Source organism: Saccopteryx bilineata, chromosome 9 (assembly GCF_036850765.1).
Source record: "Saccopteryx bilineata isolate mSacBil1 chromosome 9, mSacBil1_pri_phased_curated, whole genome shotgun sequence".
Taxonomy (NCBI): Eukaryota; Metazoa; Chordata; class Mammalia; order Chiroptera; family Emballonuridae; genus Saccopteryx; species Saccopteryx bilineata.
This window is the reverse complement of record NC_089498.1, coordinates 79,863,031-79,883,271: the sequence shown is the minus strand read 5'-3', so window position 1 is coordinate 79,883,271 and position 20,241 is coordinate 79,863,031. Positions and strand designations below refer to the sequence as shown.

Below are 20,241 nucleotides of genomic sequence, written 5' to 3'. Positions count from 1 at the left end.
CTCCCACAGCCAAGGCTCCATTGGAGCAAAGATGGCCCGGGCGCTGGGGATGGCTCTGTGGCCTCTGCCTCAGGTGCTAGAGTGGCTCTGGTCGCAACATGGCAATGCCCAGGATGGGCAGAGCATCGCCCCCTGGTGGGCAGAGCGTCGCCCCTGGTGGGCGTGCCGGGTGGATCCCAGTTGGGCGCATGCGGGAGTCTGTCTGACTGTCTCTCCGTTTCCAGCTTCAGAAAAATGAAAAAAAAAAAAAAAACTTTTCTGAAGTAAGAAGTGGGGAGGCAGAGAGACAGACTCCTGCACATGCCCAACCAGGATCCACCCAGCATGCCCACCAGGGGGCAATGCTCTGCCCATCTCGAGTGTTGCTCCGTTGCAGCCAGAGTCATTCTAGCACCTGAGGTGGAGGCCATGAAGCCATCCTCAGCGCCTGGGGCCAACTCTGCTCCAATGGAGCCTTGGCTGTGGGAGGGGAAGAGAGAGAGAGAGAGAAAGGAGAGGGGGAAGGGTGGAGAAGCAGATGGGCACTTCTCTTGTGTGCTTGGCCAGGAATCAAACCCACGACTTCCACACACTGGCCCAGCACTCTACTACTGAGCCAACTGACCAGGGCCTATAACATTTTTTTTAATTGACATGAGGGAAGATAGAGAGACAGACTCCCACATGGGCCCCAACCAGGATCCACCTGGCAATCCGTGTCTGGGACCGATGCTCGAATCAACCCAGCTATTTTTAGCATCTGAGGCTGCCACACTCGGTCCAACTGAGATATTCTCAACACCTGGAGCTGACACTCAAACCAATTGAACCACTGGCTGCAGGAGGGGAAGAAAGATAGAAAAGGGAGAGGGAGGAGAAGAGAAGTAGATGGTTGTTTTTCCTGTGTACCCTAACCCAGAGATCAAACATAAGACATCTGAATACTGGGCCATCTACTACTATATCTACTGAGCCAACTGGCTAGGGTCAATATGAGCATTTAATGCTATAATTTTATTCTAAGCACTGCTTTAGCTGCATTACACAAATTTTGGTATGTTATACCTTTATTCAGTACAAATATTGTCTAATTCCACTTGAGACTTTTTTGACCCTTGGATTATTTAGATGTGTGTTGCTTAATTCCCAAATATTTGGAGATACTCTTCTTATTTTTTGATTATTGACATGTTGTTTGACTGTTATTGTTAGATAACCTACTTTGTATGATTTCAATTATTTTAAATTTGTTGAAGTGTGTTTATGTGATTTATCTTGGTGAATGATCCTTTTAAATGTAAAAGTTTTTATTCTGCTATTGTTGGGTTGAATATTCTATAAATGTCAGTTAGATCTAGTTGGTGATGCTGTTCAGTCCTTCTGTATACCCTTGCTGCTTTTTATGTCTAGTGGTTTTACTTATTAAAATGAGAAGAGTGCTAAAGTCTCCAACTATAATTGTGGATTTGTCTATTTTACTTCATCAGGTTTTGTTTTTTTGAAGCTCTGATAAGTATATATCTATCTGGATTGTTGCCTTTTATTGATGAATTGACTGTTTAATTTATTTTTATTTTTTAAATTAAATATATTGAGGTGACTTTGGTTAATAAGATTTTATAGGTTTCAAGTGTACATTTCTATGATACATATTCTGTATATTGCATTGTAAGCCTATCACCCAAAGTCAAATCATCCTCCTTCACCATAATTTTCCCCCTTTACCCTTCACTACACCCACCCCTTTCCCTCTGGTAACCACTATCCTGTTGTCTGTCTATGACTACAGTCTCATAGTCCACATATGAGTGAAATCATATGATTCTTAGCTTTTGCTGACTGACTTATTTCACTTTGTGTGATATTTTTAAGTTCTATTTATGCGGTCGCAAATGACAATATTTTATCTTTTCTTATGGCTGATTAGAATTACCAACTTAAATGTGCTTAATTGTGTCTGATCTCGGAAGTCCTTTTTATCATTATATATTGTCCCTAGTATCTTTGGTAATTTTCTTTGCTCTGAAGTTTCATAGACTTCATGTCTGATGTAAACTGAACCATTCAAGCTTTCTTTTTTATTATAATGCTTTCATGGAAAATACATTTCATAGGAAAAATATCTTTACTCATCAGTTTTTGTTTGAACCAATCTATATATTTCTTTTAATTTTAAGTGATTTTCTTATAGGCAGCTTATAATTGGGTTATATTTTTAAAAATACATTCTATGTATCTCTATTAAAAGATGTTAGACTATAATGTAATTATTGTTATTTTGGATGTTGGTCTAATAGTTTGTTAATTTGTTTTCTCTTTCCTCTGTTTTTAGTTTTCCTATTCTTTACTTTCTTCTTTAGGTTATTTTGAACATTTTTAGTATTTTATTTATAGTGTTTATTATATATCTCCATATAGTCTTTTTACTGACTGGCTTTAAAATTGTAATGTACATACTTAACTTTTTAAATCTACTTAGATCAATGATTTACCTCTTTTAACATAGTATAGAAACCTTACCAATCTACAGGTCTCTTCATCCTTTCCATTTTTTTGTTGGTTGTAGTTGTGTTATGCATTATTACATCTGCATACATTGATATTTCCTTTTTTATTGGTTTTTTAGAGAAAGGAATGGAAAGAGATAGATCTATTTGAAGTTCCACTTTTTTATACATTCATTGGTTGACTTTTATATGTGCATTCATCAGAGATTAAACCCACAACCTTGGCATATTGGTACAGTGCTCTAACTAACTGATATATTTATTTGGGAATCATCACATACATTGAAAACCCCATCAGACAATATTATAATTTTTGTTGTCAACCATCAAACATATTTTAAAGGACTCAACAGAAGTATAGTATTTTATATTTATCCTGATATTAACCATTTCTGTCTTTCTCTCTTCATTCTTGATGTTTCAACTTTCCCTTTGATATCATAACCATTCTGTCTGAATAACTTCTTTTAGCAATCTCTTTTAGCAGTCTGCTAGTAACAAATACTATTTTCATTGACCTGAGAATGTCTTTATTTCACCATCATTAGTGAAGGATATTTTTGTGAATACAAAATTCTGGATTGACAAATCTTTTTATTTCAATACTTTAAATATGTTATTTTACTTTCTTCTTGCCTATTTCTGGTGAGAAATCCAAAGTCATTTGAATTATTGTTATACCATATGTAATGAGTCCTTTTTCTCTAGTTGCTTTCACTGTTTTCTTTTTGTCTTTAGTTTTCTGTTAGCTGATTGAGCGTTGTTTCTTTAGGTTTATTCTGCTGGAGCTAGCTGAGTTTCTGGAATCTCTAGGTTTGTCCTTGGTAGAATTTGGGAAGTTTTTGTTCATTATGTCTTCAAATGTTTTCTCTGTACCATACATACTCTTTCTGCTCTTCTGAGTTTCCTGTAATACTAATGCCGGGCCTTTTTCTAATATACCACAAGCTCTATTCATTTTCTATTTTTTTTCTTTCTGTTGTTTAAATTGCAAAATTTATCTTGACCTGAATTTAAATTTATTGTTTCTTTTCTCTATCAACTCCATTCTGTTATTGAGTCCATCTAGATTGTGTTAGTTATTGTATTTTTCAATTCTAGAATTTCCATGAGTCTTCATTTTATCTTGTTTCTTTACTAAGGCTTTTGTCTTTTGTCTTTCAATTCTTTATAAAAGTGTACTTGTTTAGTTATTGGAACATTATTATAATAGCAGCTTTAAGTCCCCAATTAGAGAATTCTAATATCTGTGTCTTCTAGGCATTGGATAAAAGTTGAGATTTTTCTGGTTATTCATATGCCAAGTAATTTTTAAATTTTATCCTGGACATCTTTATTAGTTTATTATACAATTCTTATTCTTGTATAAATCTTACAAAAATGTTGCTAATTTTATTTTGGCATGAAATTGACCCATTTGATTTAAAGCTGCAAGTTCTGACTAAACTTCTATGGCTTGCGATTCCAATGTTAGTTGAGTTTTCAAAGCATTGGCAGTGCTATTTGAATCTGTCCAACATCAGTCTCAGACTGGTCTGTAGTCCATGTTATAGTTTAGTTCTCAAAATGTATTACCATATTTCCCCATGTATAAGATGCTCCCATGCATAAGATGCACCTTAATTTTGGGGCCCAAAATTTGAAAAAAAAAAGTATTATGTAAAGTTATTGAACTCAAGTTTTATTCATCATAAAATTCATACAACTCCTCATCACTGTCAAAACTCCCATTTATTCGCTTGTCCTCATCTGTGTCTGATGACAAATCACTGCCTTCACATATTGCCCCATCCTCAGTTCCATCTATGGCATTTGAAATGCTACACTTCATAAATTACTTGACAACCATTGTATAAGATGCATCCAGTTTTTAGACCCCAAATTTTTCAAAAAGGGTTGCGTCTTATACATGGGTAAATATGGTATGCTATGTTGGGTCAGTTCCATCCACGCACACAGCTCAGGATAGGCCCAGGAATTCATGAACAATCATAAGGGATTATGCTCCAAAATCTCCTTTCTCTGTGATCTCCAGGGAACTTTCAGTTTCTTGGGCCTTCCATTTTGTTCTTCTGACCAGTAATCTGAGGTTTTAGTTGCCCAGCTATACTGCTCTGGTGAGTGTGTCCCCACCTGGGTCCAGCCAGTGGGAGGACAAAGAAACATAAAGAGCAATAGGGCTTTGCCACACTCTCTGGGACACCATATCCTCCAGCCAGAGAAGGTTCTCCCACTTCCTTCCAGCGCCTAATGCCGTTGCTGGCTGGCTTGTGGGTGGAGGTACAAGAAAAGAGTGGAAAAACAAAAAGGAAATCCATGATTTCTCCCATTTTTTCTAAGTGTTAAGGATTCCCTGTGCTGCTGTTTGAGCCAGAATGGGAGCTTGTGTTGGAGCTTTCCCTGTCCACACCCCGCTCCTCACTTAGCAGGTTTGGGCTGCCTGAAGGTCATGCCAAGTATTCCAGGAGACAAATGATCGTAAAGTCACTGCTGATATGGTGGTACTTCCCATTCTGGTCATATTCCCTAATCTGCTTTGTACTGTTTACTCCCCGGAGTCTTCAAATAGCTGCTCCATGCATTCTGTCCAAGTTTAATCGATGCATTTAGTGGTGATTCTGGATAGTGTGCTTACTACTCTGTGTTACCCAGAACCAGAAACCCTGATGTCACTACCAAAGGCTTATTCTGTTTGTCCTTTATAGCGAGACCAGGGAGATTATTGCCTCTAAGATACTACCATTATCACCATGTCCTTGTAGCATATTTAACAATCATTTTCTTTGGGATGAGTTAGAGATAATCAACCTTCACAGCCCAGGCTACTAATGTGGCATGCTGTCTTACATGGAATCCAGTCATCTCCTGGTAGAGCAATGTGAGGAGGCTGTTTCAGCTTCACACTCATTTGGCTGAGTTAGAGAAACTTTGGGACACCAGTAAGATGATGCTGAGATCCATTTTGGCGTCCATCTGCCATCTTGAAAAATTGCACAAAATAAAACCTTGCAACTGAGTAAAATTTTTGTAGTTTTTATCATTAACTGCCACATGTATTTTGCAGTAACAAGAGTGATGCAATCCTACTGATAAGGGTTTCAAGTTCAAGGAAATAGAGGTGCCTGTCTCAACACGGTGCTTTGTGTGCACTAGGGGAGAGGAGTAGAATGGAGAGGATGGCATTAATTAACATGTGAGTGAGAGATATCAATTCCTCCCTTTTCCCCATACTGTGTCATTAGGTAGGGCATCTCTGCCCACTAAAAAGTGACATATATCTCCATGCCCACTCACCTTGGTTTGAAAAAGCTCTTTAGCTCTTTGCTCTCAGTCTGAATGTAATTCTAGCCTCCATATTTATGGTGTTGCTTTTTAGGACAATGAATTTAATAAGTTTTTCCTTTTTCTTCACTGTGAGAAAATAAGTATTATTTCTTAAGGATTTTCTGTTGTTTTCTTGTTGTGGGTAAATTTTAGTAGTGAGATGGCCATTTATTTTAGTGGTTCGGTATTATTTTTCTTGAATAGACCAGTGAGGAGAGAATGAGTGGAAAGGAATGTTTGGTGCTCCTTGCAGAATTCAGATTAGGTATTTATCACCCAAAGATCTTGGAAGGTATTTCCCTATTCAGATATACCCAAGGACATCTGTGTTATCCAAATTTTCAACACAGCCCTCACCCTCCCTGCTGTCCCTCACTTTTCAAGTGTGAGAACAGTTGTGTGGCTATGCGGCGTGCAGAGGAATGGGAGAGGGGAAGAATTGTAAGGCTCTGATTTACATGGTTTATTTCAAAACCTTGAACTGATGATCACTTAACCTTTCTAAGTTCATATTCATCCATTGTTATAAATTAAAGAGCCTAGAGAATTATTGAAGACTTTAACAATGTATGAATGTACGTAACCCTCTGCTTCCTTCTTAGAAGGAGGTGATGCTGTTTGAGTCTCTATATTTGATGAGACTTGGGACTGGCTTTGAATTGGGTCACTAATGGGACTATCAGTTTTATATTGTAAAACTATCTTCTAGGGTGACATAAAAACATCCCTCCCTACTTTGCTTACTATTTTGTGATGCCAGCATCTTTGTAAATGGCTAATATTGGGGATGTCCCTTGGAACTCTTTGTGGTCAGACAGAGTTATTAGAATTTTCTGCCTGAGTACATTTTCTAGGGCAGCAGCATTGTTCATCAGCCTAAATGATGCTGGTTCCTTCAGCTCCTTCAACCTCTTTGTCAAAACCTAGCCCCATGCATGTGCTAAAAGATTTAATCTGCATGTATAAGTGAAATCTGGGTGCACCTGTCTGACTTTGCCAGGCCTCTTCCATGAAGGAGAATATCGGACTATTTTTTCTTACATGTAGTGAAAGCCCATCTAGCAAGTGCAGCCTTGCCCAGGACAGAGCTGCGGTGGCAGTGACGAGAAGGAGAACTGTGTGCTGGAAGGAGTTACCTATGGGGAAAAGCAAGCAGCAGCCTCCTGGGTCCTGGCTGGGGGACTGAAACTTGCTCATGGACCAGTGAGCAAAGGGACAGAGAGGTCTCTCCCTGCCCAAACAGGACCATCACAAGTCCGATCTCTCTTCTCATCTTATATCGCTGCAGGATGAGCACCAACCTGGCAGTTTTCTGGGGAGACTGAAGTATAAGGAGTACTTATACTTATAAGTATAAGCTAAACTGTCTCTACAAATGCAACAAGGAAAAGAAGTGTGCCTTCTAGACTCTTCTCAAGAGGCATAAAGTTTGTGGTTGGCAAGGATGCTTTGGTAAACTCTTTGGGTAGGAGGGATGGGATCCCTTCTCCAAAGAAGCATATTCAGGGAATAACAGATATTTGCTACTTTGCCTTCTAAAAAGGTGGAATCCACATAACTGCAGACTTCTCTTTTGGTGAGACTGGGGCCAGGACTGAACTGTGGAGGGCAGCAGAGACCAAGGGCTCTGACCAGTGGTCATTCTCTGTTACCTCCCCGCCCAGTGCTCAGCCTCTCCTCCAAATACAAGTTGAGCAAGTAGTTTTAAAAATAATGTTTGAGCAAGCACTGTTTCATTAGCATGCTTATCTTGTGGACCACGGCTATTCCAGGTATCAAAACCAGTCCTGTTTCCAGGTGAGGCCATTTGCTAGGAAGGAGGATGAGAGATAAGAGGAGAGTGTAGAGAGTCCCCAGTGGAGGGATGTGGGCAAGGATCAAGTCCAGGAACCAGAAGGAACTAATCCAATCTGTGCATAAAGATCTTGCTGGCTTGGGACTCCTTTTAGAAAGTCATACTGAGTCTTTTTGCATCATTTTAAAGGTGCTGTGCACATATGGTCCTTCCTCTGTTTTGGGGGACCATCATTTTCTCCAAACACCTAACCTATCTCTTATTGTCATGTCTATTCAGAGTGAACTTGCTGGCCTCCTGGAAAGGCATAAGATAGGAAGAACTCCAAGGACCGCTGCTTTTCTGGGGGGACAAACTCAAGCTGCTTAGTTTTTCTCTTCAGTCAAGCGGATCATTTGTTGGTCAGTGATGTTCCAGAGTTTTCTAGAAGCAGCTAAACAATATGAACCACAAGGCCAGTGTCTAACTGGTTTATGTTCTTTTGTGTGAGCAGTACAAATGTCACCATCACCATCATCAGTACTCATTACTTAAAATGACAACTCACATTTGTAGAACGACTACAGGGCACATACACAATGAATGCCATCTTTTAGTATGAGGAAACCACAGGGGACGCATCTAAACGTTAGTCACTTTGTAAGCATCGCCTCGTTCCAGCTGCCTTTCTGTTGCTCACTTTTGGCAGGTGAGGGGTGGAGACTTGGAGGGGTTATACAGTTTGGCCCAGGGTACACAGTGAGGCAGGGATTTGAACCCAGAGCCTGAATGTGCTTCAGTACTTTCTACATTGCTACTGTGCTTAGGATCATGGACGACCTTAAAAGGAAACTGCTGACCCCTGCTAAGCACCTCAGCAATTCAGAGGCTGCCCACTTTCAATTTCTGAACCAAATGTCTTTTTGATGAGGCCTGAAATCCACTCTAGGAAGCAGCAGAGGGGAATTTCTGAAGTCATTTCTAACTTCCTGTGAAAATACCCTCTAGCTGGCGAGAGATTTTCCAGATAACAATGAATACACAATAAAGCGGAGCCTCTGCCTGGGATACCTGGCTCACAAATAACCCATTTGGCTTCCCCATCACCCTGATACCTAAAACTAGCAGGATTTATGCCTGCGGCTGGAATGGCTCTGTTCAGCCAGAAAGCAAAAGTTTATGGCTAGACCCTTTGCTCGGAAATGAAATCTAGTCTCTTTGGCTTGCCTTTATTAGGCTGTATTGTACAGCGATAGGAGGCATAAGTATTCAGAATCGGCTGTCACTGGAACGGGCCTGGGTTGGCAAGCACTTGCATCCTCACTTGTGACACTGTGACCTAAAATGGGAAAGTTGAATAGAAATTAGGGATACAAATCAGGGTCATTTTGTGAAACTTTATTTTTAATTGAATTAAATATAGCCACATTATTGTTCTCTCTTTACATAGCTCATGTTGAAATGGAAACTAAGCTGTCATTGGGGTCATTGGATCAATGGAGACAAAGCAGATAAATCTGGGTCCTTGAGATATTGTTTTGACTAATTACCACAGCAACTCAAACATTTGGATACCCATTTTGTACATAATTAGCTACATGCTTCCTCTATAACTGCCTTCATATTTAGCAATACTTATGGAAAACATTATTTTTCATCTCTAAGTCATGGCTTTTGGTTGTGATTGATGCTCCTTAATCTCTGCTCCATAAAGGCATGATGGAGAACACTTGTTCTCTGTTCTGTTTTTGGGAATAGATCCTTGTTACTCAAAGGGCAGTCTGTTTGGGCAGCATCCGTGTTGCATGGGAGCTTGTCAGAAATGCAATTTTAGACCCCGCCCAGGACCACAGCATCAGAAAGTGTGTTTTTCTAAGACCCTTGGGTGATTCACATGTAAAAATAGTGGACTCAGAGCCTAAGAAAACTTTTGTTAAATAAGCCCTCAGATGTGCCTACCAGTGAGAAATTATCCCATGTGGATGCAGTGGGATTCTTACCAAACTGTCGAAAATACTGAAGATTCTGCAAAGGCGTAAGGGACTTGAGGGGCTGTTTCATCAAAAGCAAGCTCATTCAAATGCTTTTCTAACTTCTTTCTTCTTCATCCAGTTCTAAATATTTAAATAAATAACAAAACAATGGTTGTTTTTGGTCTCAGTTTTAGAACTTAGAAGTAATGGAATTGCCAAATATAGTCTTTGATGGGCTCAGTCTGTTTGCTGTTGTGTTGTTTGAGCCCCATGTTGATTCACCGGAAACAGTGGAATCCAAAAAGTGAAGACAGGAAGATGGAGGGTGAGGTTCCATGAGGAAGATGACGTAGTCAGGAGCAAAGGGGCTCCTTTCTGTAGGGTTGGTGGTGGGACTCCTAACTAGTAGGAGGAAGGACTTTGGTTAGATTGAGGCACAGTTCCTGAGAGTTTCTTCTTTTAAATCCAAGCCTCCACGTTATGGGATTTTGAATTTTAGGAAAACCGTAAGCCACTTGTTAAGTAGCATAAGATAGTCTGTGACAACAAAACTTCCCAGAAAAAATATTGCTCCTAGTAAGAAGTTTTCTGGAAACTCTAAAAAGGACCCAAATATACATGCTCCCCATTAGATCCCAAGAATAAAGATTTTTTCTGCATTTGGAGGGAGGATTGGTTTATTTCATGGTCCAACACTAAGTGCTTTGAAGGTATTGAAGCTTGCTAGTGATTAGATGCCTGGAAAAACTGTGCTTGTTATTTTGTCCTTCTCCAGTTTTGTCTTGCTCAGTTCAGTTCAACAAATATTAACACATCTAATAAGGTACTGTGCTGCTTGTTCTAAAAGATACAAAGTTCAGTGCATAAAGGAGGTACTCATGTTCCAGGTTCTGCTTAGCTTGTGATAATTAACATGTACTGACTCCTTGCAACGGACCAGGTAGTATTCTCTGCATTTTCTATGGAGCATCCCATGCAGCCCTCCATCCTCCCTGGATGTGGGCACAATTAGTGTTCCCATTCAGGCAAGGCAGAGCATATCAAGCCAGAGAGAATGAAGAAAGGCCTCACTAACGAGGAGGAACATAATGGGAACTTTCAGATAGAGTCAGAATTTGATAACTGAGAATGCCCATAGAAAGGACTGTTTCTGACAGAATGTAGAAGGCAACAGAGGGGTGGGGAAGTCAGAGAGAGACTTGTTGATTAGTATTGCCTATCTCCATGAGCTACTCTTTGAAATAGTGGGTTCTGTGACTAACCATGTTTTCCCCTTGGAGAATCACAATTCATATTCATGTGTTGAATACTCTAAGCATTGCCCTAAAAAATCTCATTTGGTTTTGTAAAATTCAGTGCTTTCCAAATTTATTTCATCCATTCAACAAATACTGAGCTACTGCTATGATCCATGCACTGTTCCAGACAATTTTTCTGCCTTCAAAATAACCTACATTTTAATGGGGGAAACCCTAGAATCCCCTCTTTACTCTCTTACATTCAAAGGAATACTTGCTAGTAATTTCTGTTGAGCTTACTTTGGAAAACCTTTTTTTAAGACTAATTCTACTTGACTGGCACTTGGAGGAAATTGTGGGAAGGAAGGGTTGTAAGACAGTGCATGGGACACCATCGCAGGCGCAGTCCACGGGTGGTCCCGTCACCTGTCTGCTGCACATCCACAGAGAGATGAGGAAGGAAATGAGAGCAAATGCTTTCAAACCTAAAACAATCGACAGATGGTTTTTATATCAATTGGCTCTCATGCTAAACATTTGGGACTTGGACTTTGCATGTCTTTTCATGTCTTTTTCTTGTTTTGGAATTCATTTCTTTTAAGAGTTTGCAGAAGTTTGAGTATGCAAAAGAATCAGTATTAGAGAAAAAAAAGACACTGGCCCTTTACCTCAAATGGGCGGGGAAGGCTGTCCTGGAAAACTCAGGGGCTGAGTTGTCCCGTGAGGCTTGCTCAGCAGCCTGTTTGGGAACATCCTCTTCCTGCTCACTCTGCCCAGATTAGAGTTACTTTCTGGGGTATGTTAGAACCTTATTATTTGAAGCACAAATGAGAATGTTCTTAACTATTAACAGATTGCAAAAACAAAGTGTTAGTGGGATAAGTAGTAAATAGGCCAATCTTTGGAAAGCATAAACACTTTTTCTCATTGGAGAAAGAAATAAGGAGAGTGTAGAAAAACCTTCTACATATGGAGTAAAGTGCCAATACCTTGCCACGTAGGTAACAGTTTCTGAAATAATTTCTAAATAGTAATTGTTTTTTAAAGTTCTCGTGCCACTCTTTATTCTGATCCTTCTTTTACTTGCATTCTCTCTGGCACTCTGTGCTTCTTCAAAATAATCTGGGCTGGGATAACATAGTGGGGACAATGCAATATATTCTAATGCATTTGTGGTGTGGTCTCTTAATCTCTTTCTAAATGCCTCATGTTGGCTATTTTTTTTTCCCATAATGTCTGATGAAAGAAATTTTATTTGATAGTCTGCAGCCCACTAGTCTGGAAATAAGAGATTTGGCTCAAGTCCTCCCTGAAATTTATCTTTGGAGCTGTTTGTTTATTTGTTCAGTGTTGAAGCAACCAGTTATCTGGCGTTCCATCAAATCTCAAATAATTTGTTTTAATTGACATTGTCCTGAAGCCTTTGGAAAAATCTGTGATCCTTAAATTCCGGACAGTGAATTCTGAAATAGGCTTTCTGTGGGATGCCAAATGGTGTGGAGTCCCTAAAGTGCAGTGCTGCTCTCAGAAGGGCACCCGCCTGCGTCCCCGTCCCAGGAGGCCAGCACTGAGGGCAATTTGGCCCGAAGGAAAGAGATTCTGAAAAGGTGCAAAACACAATTTGTTCTCCATCTCTTCTGCACCTTTCCTTTAGTTTCAACTGTACCACCAGCTTCCTCCCCCCAGAAAGCTGTGCGGTAAGGCATTCTCTGTCCTGCATCTGTGAGAACCTAAGCTGGCATGAGTCAAACACTTTCTTTTTTAGTTCTGTGAGTTGATTTTAGTGTTTGTAATTATCTGAAGAATGTTGAGGCCAGGAAGGGAGAGAGAAAAAGACAGCCACTTTCCTGTGGATAAAAACTGGGACAAGTTTGTTAATGTGGGAACTTAGAAGGAAACAAAGGAGGAGAGGGTCCAGGAAGCCCCGCCATAGTCTGGTTCTCACCCAGTTGTCCTTAACATCGTTCTTTCCAGCAAGAGATCCTTAGATGCAACATTAAACCAGATGTTCTGCAGAGAATGCTTTTGAAGGAGGGGGATAGAACCCCCCTCATTTCAGTAACAAGCCCACACACTCATCGGCCTTGAGCCTGTAAATGCTAATGATTACGTTTATCATTGTAATCAAGGGCTTGACACATTTGTGTGTACTCTTTTTTTGCATGTGAATAAATATGTTTTATGGGACCTAGGGTACATTGGCCAGTTTATGTCAGTACACTGTTTTAGACTGTCACATTATAAAGGGCAGTGATCAGTGCATTGTATAATTTATATGTACAAATATTCACTTCACATGCAGCTAATTCTTATGCACTTTTATGATTCAAAAAAGTACATGAGCCTGAGCAGGTGGTGGCACAGTGGATAGAGCATTGAACAGGGATGCAGAGGACCCAGGTTTGAAACCCCGAGGTTGCCAGCTTGAGTGTGGGATCATAGACATGACCCCATAGTCACTGACTTGAGCCCAAAGGTTGCTAGCTTGAGTCCAAGGTTGCTGGCTTGAGAAAAGGGTCACTTGCTCTGCTACAGTTTCCCGGTCAAGACACATATGAGAAAGCAATCAATAAACAACTAAGGAGCTACAATGAAGAATTAATGCTTCTCATCTCTCTCCCTTCCTGTCTGTCTGTCCCTCTGTCTCTGTCTCTGTCTCTCTCTCTCTCTCTCTCTCTCTCTCTCTCTCTCACACACACACACACACACACACACACACACACATAAATGTATATGATTTAGAGGAAGAATATTAAGTGAGAATTCAGATAGGTTTTTTTTTTTAATTGTAAATGCTTGGATTAGCCTCCTACAACCAGTTTGGGGTAATACTAGTATGTATGTTACAGCTCACCTCTTCTTAGTGCAGCTATTCAAATAATGGTCATTGGTTTTTATAATTTTCTTTCAGTTCATTATTTTTTGATGTAAACAGTATAACACATATTTGGTTTAAAACAGGGTACTTGTTTTCAATTAAACAAAAATTGGCATATGATAGTCTTTGGTATTATTTGCATGACACTGGAGATAGAGATAGACTGTTGTAAAATTATTTGGTTACAATCAACATGGTTATTCTGACTCATTGCTGGGAACAGAAACCTCAGTGCTTTTAACAGAGCCTAGCCAGGAGAGCTGCCTTTTCACCTTCACCAGGCTGTTAGCATTAGAGAAACAGTTTCATTCTAGTCAGAGAAAGCATGAAATACAAAGGTGTCATTACCACCCATCGTTAGTAACACATGCACAATTGGAACCACAAAGGTGTTGCTTCCCCCAGAGCCAAGGCTGATGGTTCCAGTTGGAAGGTTCCTTTACTGATGGAGCCATCAGCCCATGGACTGGTGTACAACCATTTACTTGGGGGGTATAGGTTGAACTAGACTGGTTGAAAAATTAGGTAATGAAGAAGTAGATCAATACGACCATGAGAAGTGTAGATGAGCTAGCCTAGTGGCTCAATTCCCTTCTCCCCCTGAGGATCCTATGAGTATTTGATGTACACGTCACCTGTGCATTGTTGCTGGGTGCTTTTATGAAGCAGCTGGAGTTTGATGTGACAGTTGGAGAAGAAATTGCTGCCTCAGGAAGTGCTTTGCCTTTGACTGATTGCTGAATGGCTGGCAAATTAATTTTGGCACCTTTCCCTAAGTCATTCTAGCACCATTCCTTCATTTTTCTGCTGGGAAGTGTGTATTCGGATTACAGTTAAAAAATGTGTTGACATCACAAATGTGGAGAACAGCATGCACTATTTCAGGAGAGAAGCTGAAGGCTGGGATGGTTCCACTTTACAGAATAGAAACAATGCTGTCATGCTCTGAGAGGAGGCCTGGTGTCTCAGCTCCACTCAAGGTCAATATTACTCCTCCTGACCGCTCACAAAGTCGGGGCTCCAGGGTTAAGATTTTGAGTCCTTGAGGACCTTCTGATCTGATATTTCCCCCTTAGGTGCTTACATACAGCAAACCTTTTTTGCCCCCCTAATTCCAGCATCACTGCTTCCCTGCATTCACCCTGTCATTTCTAGCAAGAGGTAATACAGTAGGTGGTTAAGAACATGAAGTCTGAATTCTGTGTGGACCACTTATTGGCTTTATGAACTTCAGTGGGTTACATAGCCTCTCTGTGACTCTGCTTTGTCATCTGCTAAAAGCAAATTGTAATGACCACACTCGCTCTAACTTGCTCCACCCTCTCAACATCTCTTTATACACTGTCATTTTCTCTATGTTCAGCACGGTGTTTTAAACACAACATATCTTACACTTATTTTGCCTTTCCTAAGAATGCAATTCATTACTGCTGACAAAGATAAAAGGAGTATGCCCTTTGGATTTTGCTTTTCCAAACTAAGTCACAGATGCTGTGCTTGAGATGTAGAAAGGTAAACCCAGATAAGAAGTTACAATGTAAGCCCTCCCCTCAGGGTGAAGACTAAGGTTCTGTGCCTGAGCTGGTGATACATTGCAGGGTTCTGAGGCTGGGTGCCCGCTTCCTGACTCTCCTGATGCTATTGGCCCGGCCTGTCATTGTCCTATCACACCTTGTCATTCTTGCCCTTAAAGATTAAAGTGTCTCTGTAGCAATTAATTACTGATTCTTCTGCTCTTAGGTGTATGTGTATATATTTAACTTACTTGTGGTAAGTATATATAACATATGATTTACCATCTGAACCATTTTTGAGTGTTGTTTGAGTGCTGTTTCTTTTGTGTGTGTGTGGAGCATTTATCAGAAACCAAAAAACATGTCGACTTATTTATATGGGAACAGTGCTAAAGGTGTGGAAATCTTCAAGGGTTCTGACACCGAATTTGAGCTCCTCAGCACTCATGCAGTCTGTTTGATCCTACCATATCTAGCATTGTAGCCCCAATCAGAGAGCCTGTATGTGTGTGTATGGAAGAGGCGTTTTGCTTTCTATAAAGGTTCAGTACTTTTTCCCCCCAGCTTTTTTACTTTTCATCCTCAGCCATTTCAGATCAGCCACAGAGAAAACTGCAGGAAAAGAAATGTGGAAAAAATCAGTAAAAGGTATTTCATAGTCAGATACAGCTGGTGCTTTTTCTGGCACAGAAAAAAATATGGGGAGATAAATACCAGTTTAAATAAGATTTCATCAGTAACTAGAACAGGTCCTAAGGTGTGGAATATTCTCAATAAATATTTGCTGAATGAATAAATCAGTGAAACATAATTTTTGCTAAGTTCAAAACAAACATGAATAATGCTATTATCCTACAAAGAATAATTTTGTTTCTACTTATTTAAAAAGTTTAGTGATTAACCCCCAATAAAATTTGGTCTAAAGAGTAGTTCCGTTAGGAAATAGAGGCATGAAAATACTGACCATAACTCAAAGAACCATATTAAAACTACATTAATTGAAGAATATCACCAATAATTCAATATAATTGAGATAAAGGTTCATATTTTAATTATTTTTGAAAATCAAATGTAATATTTATATTATGTTAACAACATCTTTTGTTGTTAAGGAACACATTATAAAAAGAATGTCCCTGCTCAAAGACTAGGCCAAATTCTTACACTTCAGTATTACAATTTGCTCATAAAGCTGTTCTGTGAAGACTTAACTTGTCAATCCCTCATACAGTATCCTATTTACCAATTAAAAAATTATGATAATATACCCAAAATGTTCTGTATTTCAAATTATTTACTAATGTAGACTAGGCTTTCTTCAGATTAGTTAGAATTAATGACCTTTCCTTATGAAGTCAAGCATATCTTTTATTTGAAAAAAAGTTGAAATCTTAGATTTGAGGAAATTAAGAAGTTCATGTTTAGGCTAAACACATTGCAGTTAATTTTTTAAATCATACAGTTTAGCAGTAGAAATGGTTGAGTACCTTTCTTTTAAAGACCCCACTCTGGGGAAGCGCAATCTGTAGATAAACAGCCCGTGCCCAATGGCGTCGCAGAGCTAATATGGAATGTGTGAGAGTAGGTTAGAGCAGCTCAGTTTAATGAGGTTAAGTGACATGTTCTAATCACCCAGAGAGAGCACAAAACAGACAGATAGCATAGAAGCAGAGAGCATGCCACTTATTTCTCAAGGATTTCTGGGTTTTATATTCTAGAGTGTCACCAAATAGAAGGTAGGTGTGCATTTCCCACTGTTTCCAAGTCTCTTTCAATTTCTAGCATTACAGTTCGCCAGTTAACTTACTGATGGGCTACAGGCAAGATGCCTTTTGAGTCAACATCAGCACAAGAAATTATTAAGAGCCACTTATTGTTGCCTGGGAAGTTTCTCCCATTCTTTTCCCTTATGGAACCTCCAGGGGAAATGGAGATGGGAGGCAGCAAGAGGTATATATTAACATATACATTTTTATCATAATTTTTAATTGCTTCTTTATATTCCATTATATAAACATACATTTACGGTTATTTTTGATTTTTGATGAATAGAGAAAATGTTCTTGTACATATGTCTTTATATACTTGTCTATCTGTTTCTTTGCTATGAATACTTAAAGTGAAATTGTGTAAAAGATTACAGACTTTTATAAGTTCTGATAATTTAAAAATTGCTGTGCGAACAAATCACGTCGGTTTTCCTGCCCACCTGTATTGCAGTGAGTGCCCATGCCTCTGCACCATGGAAGTCATGTAGGGTTTCAAAGACGTGATGCTGTGGATAGGACATACTCCTCATCTGTGAATTAGGGTCATGAAAGCTTCCCGTGGCTGATGCAGGTGTGTGCCTGGTTGCTGAAAAAGGGTGCCATCACACACCAGTGCATTCATTTGTTTGCAAGGTGGTAGAACTCAAGTTTGTTTTTTTATAGCCTACTGCCATTATCCTAAACCAGGGGTCCCCAAACTATGGCCCGCGGGCCACATGTGGCCCCCTGAGGCCATTTATCCAGCCCCGCCACACTTCCAGAAGGGGCACCTCTTTCATTGGTGGTCAGTGAGAGGAGCACATGGATGCATCCTGTGCTCCTGGAGTACTTGTATGTGGCGGTGCCACAAAGCATGGTGTCGCTCATGTACAGTACTACTTCCGGTGATGTGGGATGCACACATCACAGCTCCAGAAGCGTGTCATATCACTTGTTATGGCTAGCAATGACAAATATGGAACCGGACATTGACCATCTCATTAGCCAAAAGCAGGACCATAGTTCCCATTGAAATACTGGTCAGTTTGTTGATTTAAATTTACTTGTTCTTTATTTTAAATATTGCATATATTTGTTCCCATTTTGTTTTTTTACTTTAAAATAAGATATGTGCAGTGTGCATAGGGATTTGTTCATAGTTTTTTTATAGTCTGGCCCTCTACTGGTCTGAGGGACAGTGAACTGGCCCCCTGTGTAAAAAGTTTGGGGACCCTTGTCCTAAACCTTCTTCCTCTTCTTTTCCTTTAGATCGAAGAAGACACGTGGCAGAAATACTACTTGGAAGGAGTGTCAAATGAAATGTACACAGAATATCTCTCCAGTGCCTTCGTGGGTCTGTCCTTCCCTACTGTTTGTGAGTAAGTGACCATCGACCATATGCTTTTCAGCCCTCAGGGATATATAATGTGCCCCTTGTAGGAAAGACACCGCACCTCTGCCCAGCACCGTGGGGATACTCAACAGTTACGGACTATATGCTGTGTGCTCAACCTTGTGTGATGAATGGGAAGGTGGATCACTGCATCATCCCTGTGTTGGGGATTTCTGCTGGCCCTACTTTTCCTCTGGCCCTGAGAATCTCAGGCTTTGCATCTATCATTTGTACTAAATTAGGAACTGAATTTTTTCTGCAAATCTTGAATTATGCTCCTGTGATGTAGGCACATTTATGAAGGGAGGCATGAACCCATGTCTCTGATTTTACTAGCATATCTCGCTAGCCCCTTGATGATAGGAATTTTAATCTCTCTTTCAATTCAGTCAGATCATAGAGACATCAGAGAAGCCACTGTCCAAAGTGCCTTCAAGGTAAGTGTGGAACCACACATAACAGAAGGAGACCTTGAAAATGTCCCTGACGCGAACAGCTACCATGTTAATAATAAGGAGCCTGAGCTTCTCCTGACACTGGCTCAGCAGGATGAGTGTGAGCGAGGGCAGCCGCAGCCAGCCATAGCCCCTCGAGGTAGAATAGATAATCACCTGAGGGGTATGACCTCAGGAGCTTCAGGTGGCCCAGACCCCAAGAAACTTCCACCAGAAGGATGCCTCAAATTCTCCACTTAGGATCTCAGACGTTGGGTCTTAGTCAAACAGGGGCTTGGTTTCTAATGAAAACACAAACTCCCTGGGAATGCTGAAATACTCAGCCAGATCCATTGACACCCTAGCAAAGGATTTGATAAACTCAGTCTCACTGATACCAACTGGGAAGAAATGGGCCTCGGGGAAGCCCTCGGGCTGTGGAAGGAGCACTGTGCTCTTGTACTGTCCGCCTGGAAACCACACTGACCTCCTGGAAAGGGAGGTCTTAGGAGGACAGCCCTGGGGGCTCTTGGGTTCCCTGTCTCAGTTTATGTTCTGTGCACAATGGAGAGGGGACAGAGCATCTGGGAACTAAGGGTTTACCTGGAGAAGCTTGTCAGGGAACATAGCAGGTACACACTCAGTCTGTCCCTGGGCCCAGACCCTGAGCAATCCAAAACCGTTTGGCTGTTTACTGAAATTCCTCACCCTGTCTCTAAGTGAAAGTTTAAATGCTAAATGGACTGGAAAAGTGAATAGGTAATGGATTCGGAAGGGGTTATTTTCTGAAAATGGATGCCCTATTGTAACTCCCATGTGTTCCTGTCTCTGAAAGCTATTTCTCTTTCTGCCACAGAAAGAAGTTAACCATTCAGAGGCACTGGGTCCTGGAACACTGAGGCCATCTGGGGCTTTTCTCCCCCATGGGGCTTGGCCCACCTAGGATAGAGCGCTCGGGGGACTTCAGGATTTATACAGAAGCTGGTTCTATGCAAAGGCAGTTGTGGCCTCCTGTGTCTAATGAAGGGGTCATGTCGGCACATGGCGGAGCCTGGAGGGCTCCTGGGGTGTTGGAGGTGTTAACAGGGAGCATTCAAAGCCCCACCCTTGATTGGTGATTCTTCCGGGCTTGAACGGTGTTTATATCTAAGCTGAGTGCTCCCTTGAAACCTGCTTTCCTGTTGCTTCCCTTCTGCTCTTGGGAACCAAATCAATGCACAGGAGTGTTAACCTGGAGGGTTAGGACTGCTCTCCCCAGAAGCAGCAACTGGGAAACCCACGGGGTGAATTTGACTCCCAGATTTACCCTCCACGGTGTTTCGTTTCTCAAACATTAATTGACAGTATTTCCAAATAGAGGTATTTCACATCAGAAGTAGGTTTCTGTTCTCTCCTGAAAATCCGATGAGCCAATACAAGCCTTGCACTAACACCGCATGCTCACTAGCTCCAGTTTGCTGCAAAGAAGGGTTTAGGGAA

General features: G+C 40.6%; 1 protein-coding gene across 17 annotated transcripts in view; it reads left to right on the top strand.

Annotated features, from left to right (window-relative positions):
• KCNMA1 (potassium calcium-activated channel subfamily M alpha 1) overlaps positions 1–20,241 on the top strand; it is an 815,298-nt gene that overhangs the window by 630,358 nt on the left and 164,699 nt on the right. For all 17 annotated transcript variants that reach the window (XM_066244078.1, XM_066244079.1, XM_066244080.1 and 14 more), the window contains exon 15: positions 18,205–18,314. In XM_066244078.1, the coding sequence (XP_066100175.1) occupies positions 18,205–18,314 (110 nt within the window). The remainder of the gene's footprint in view (positions 1–18,204; positions 18,315–20,241) is intronic.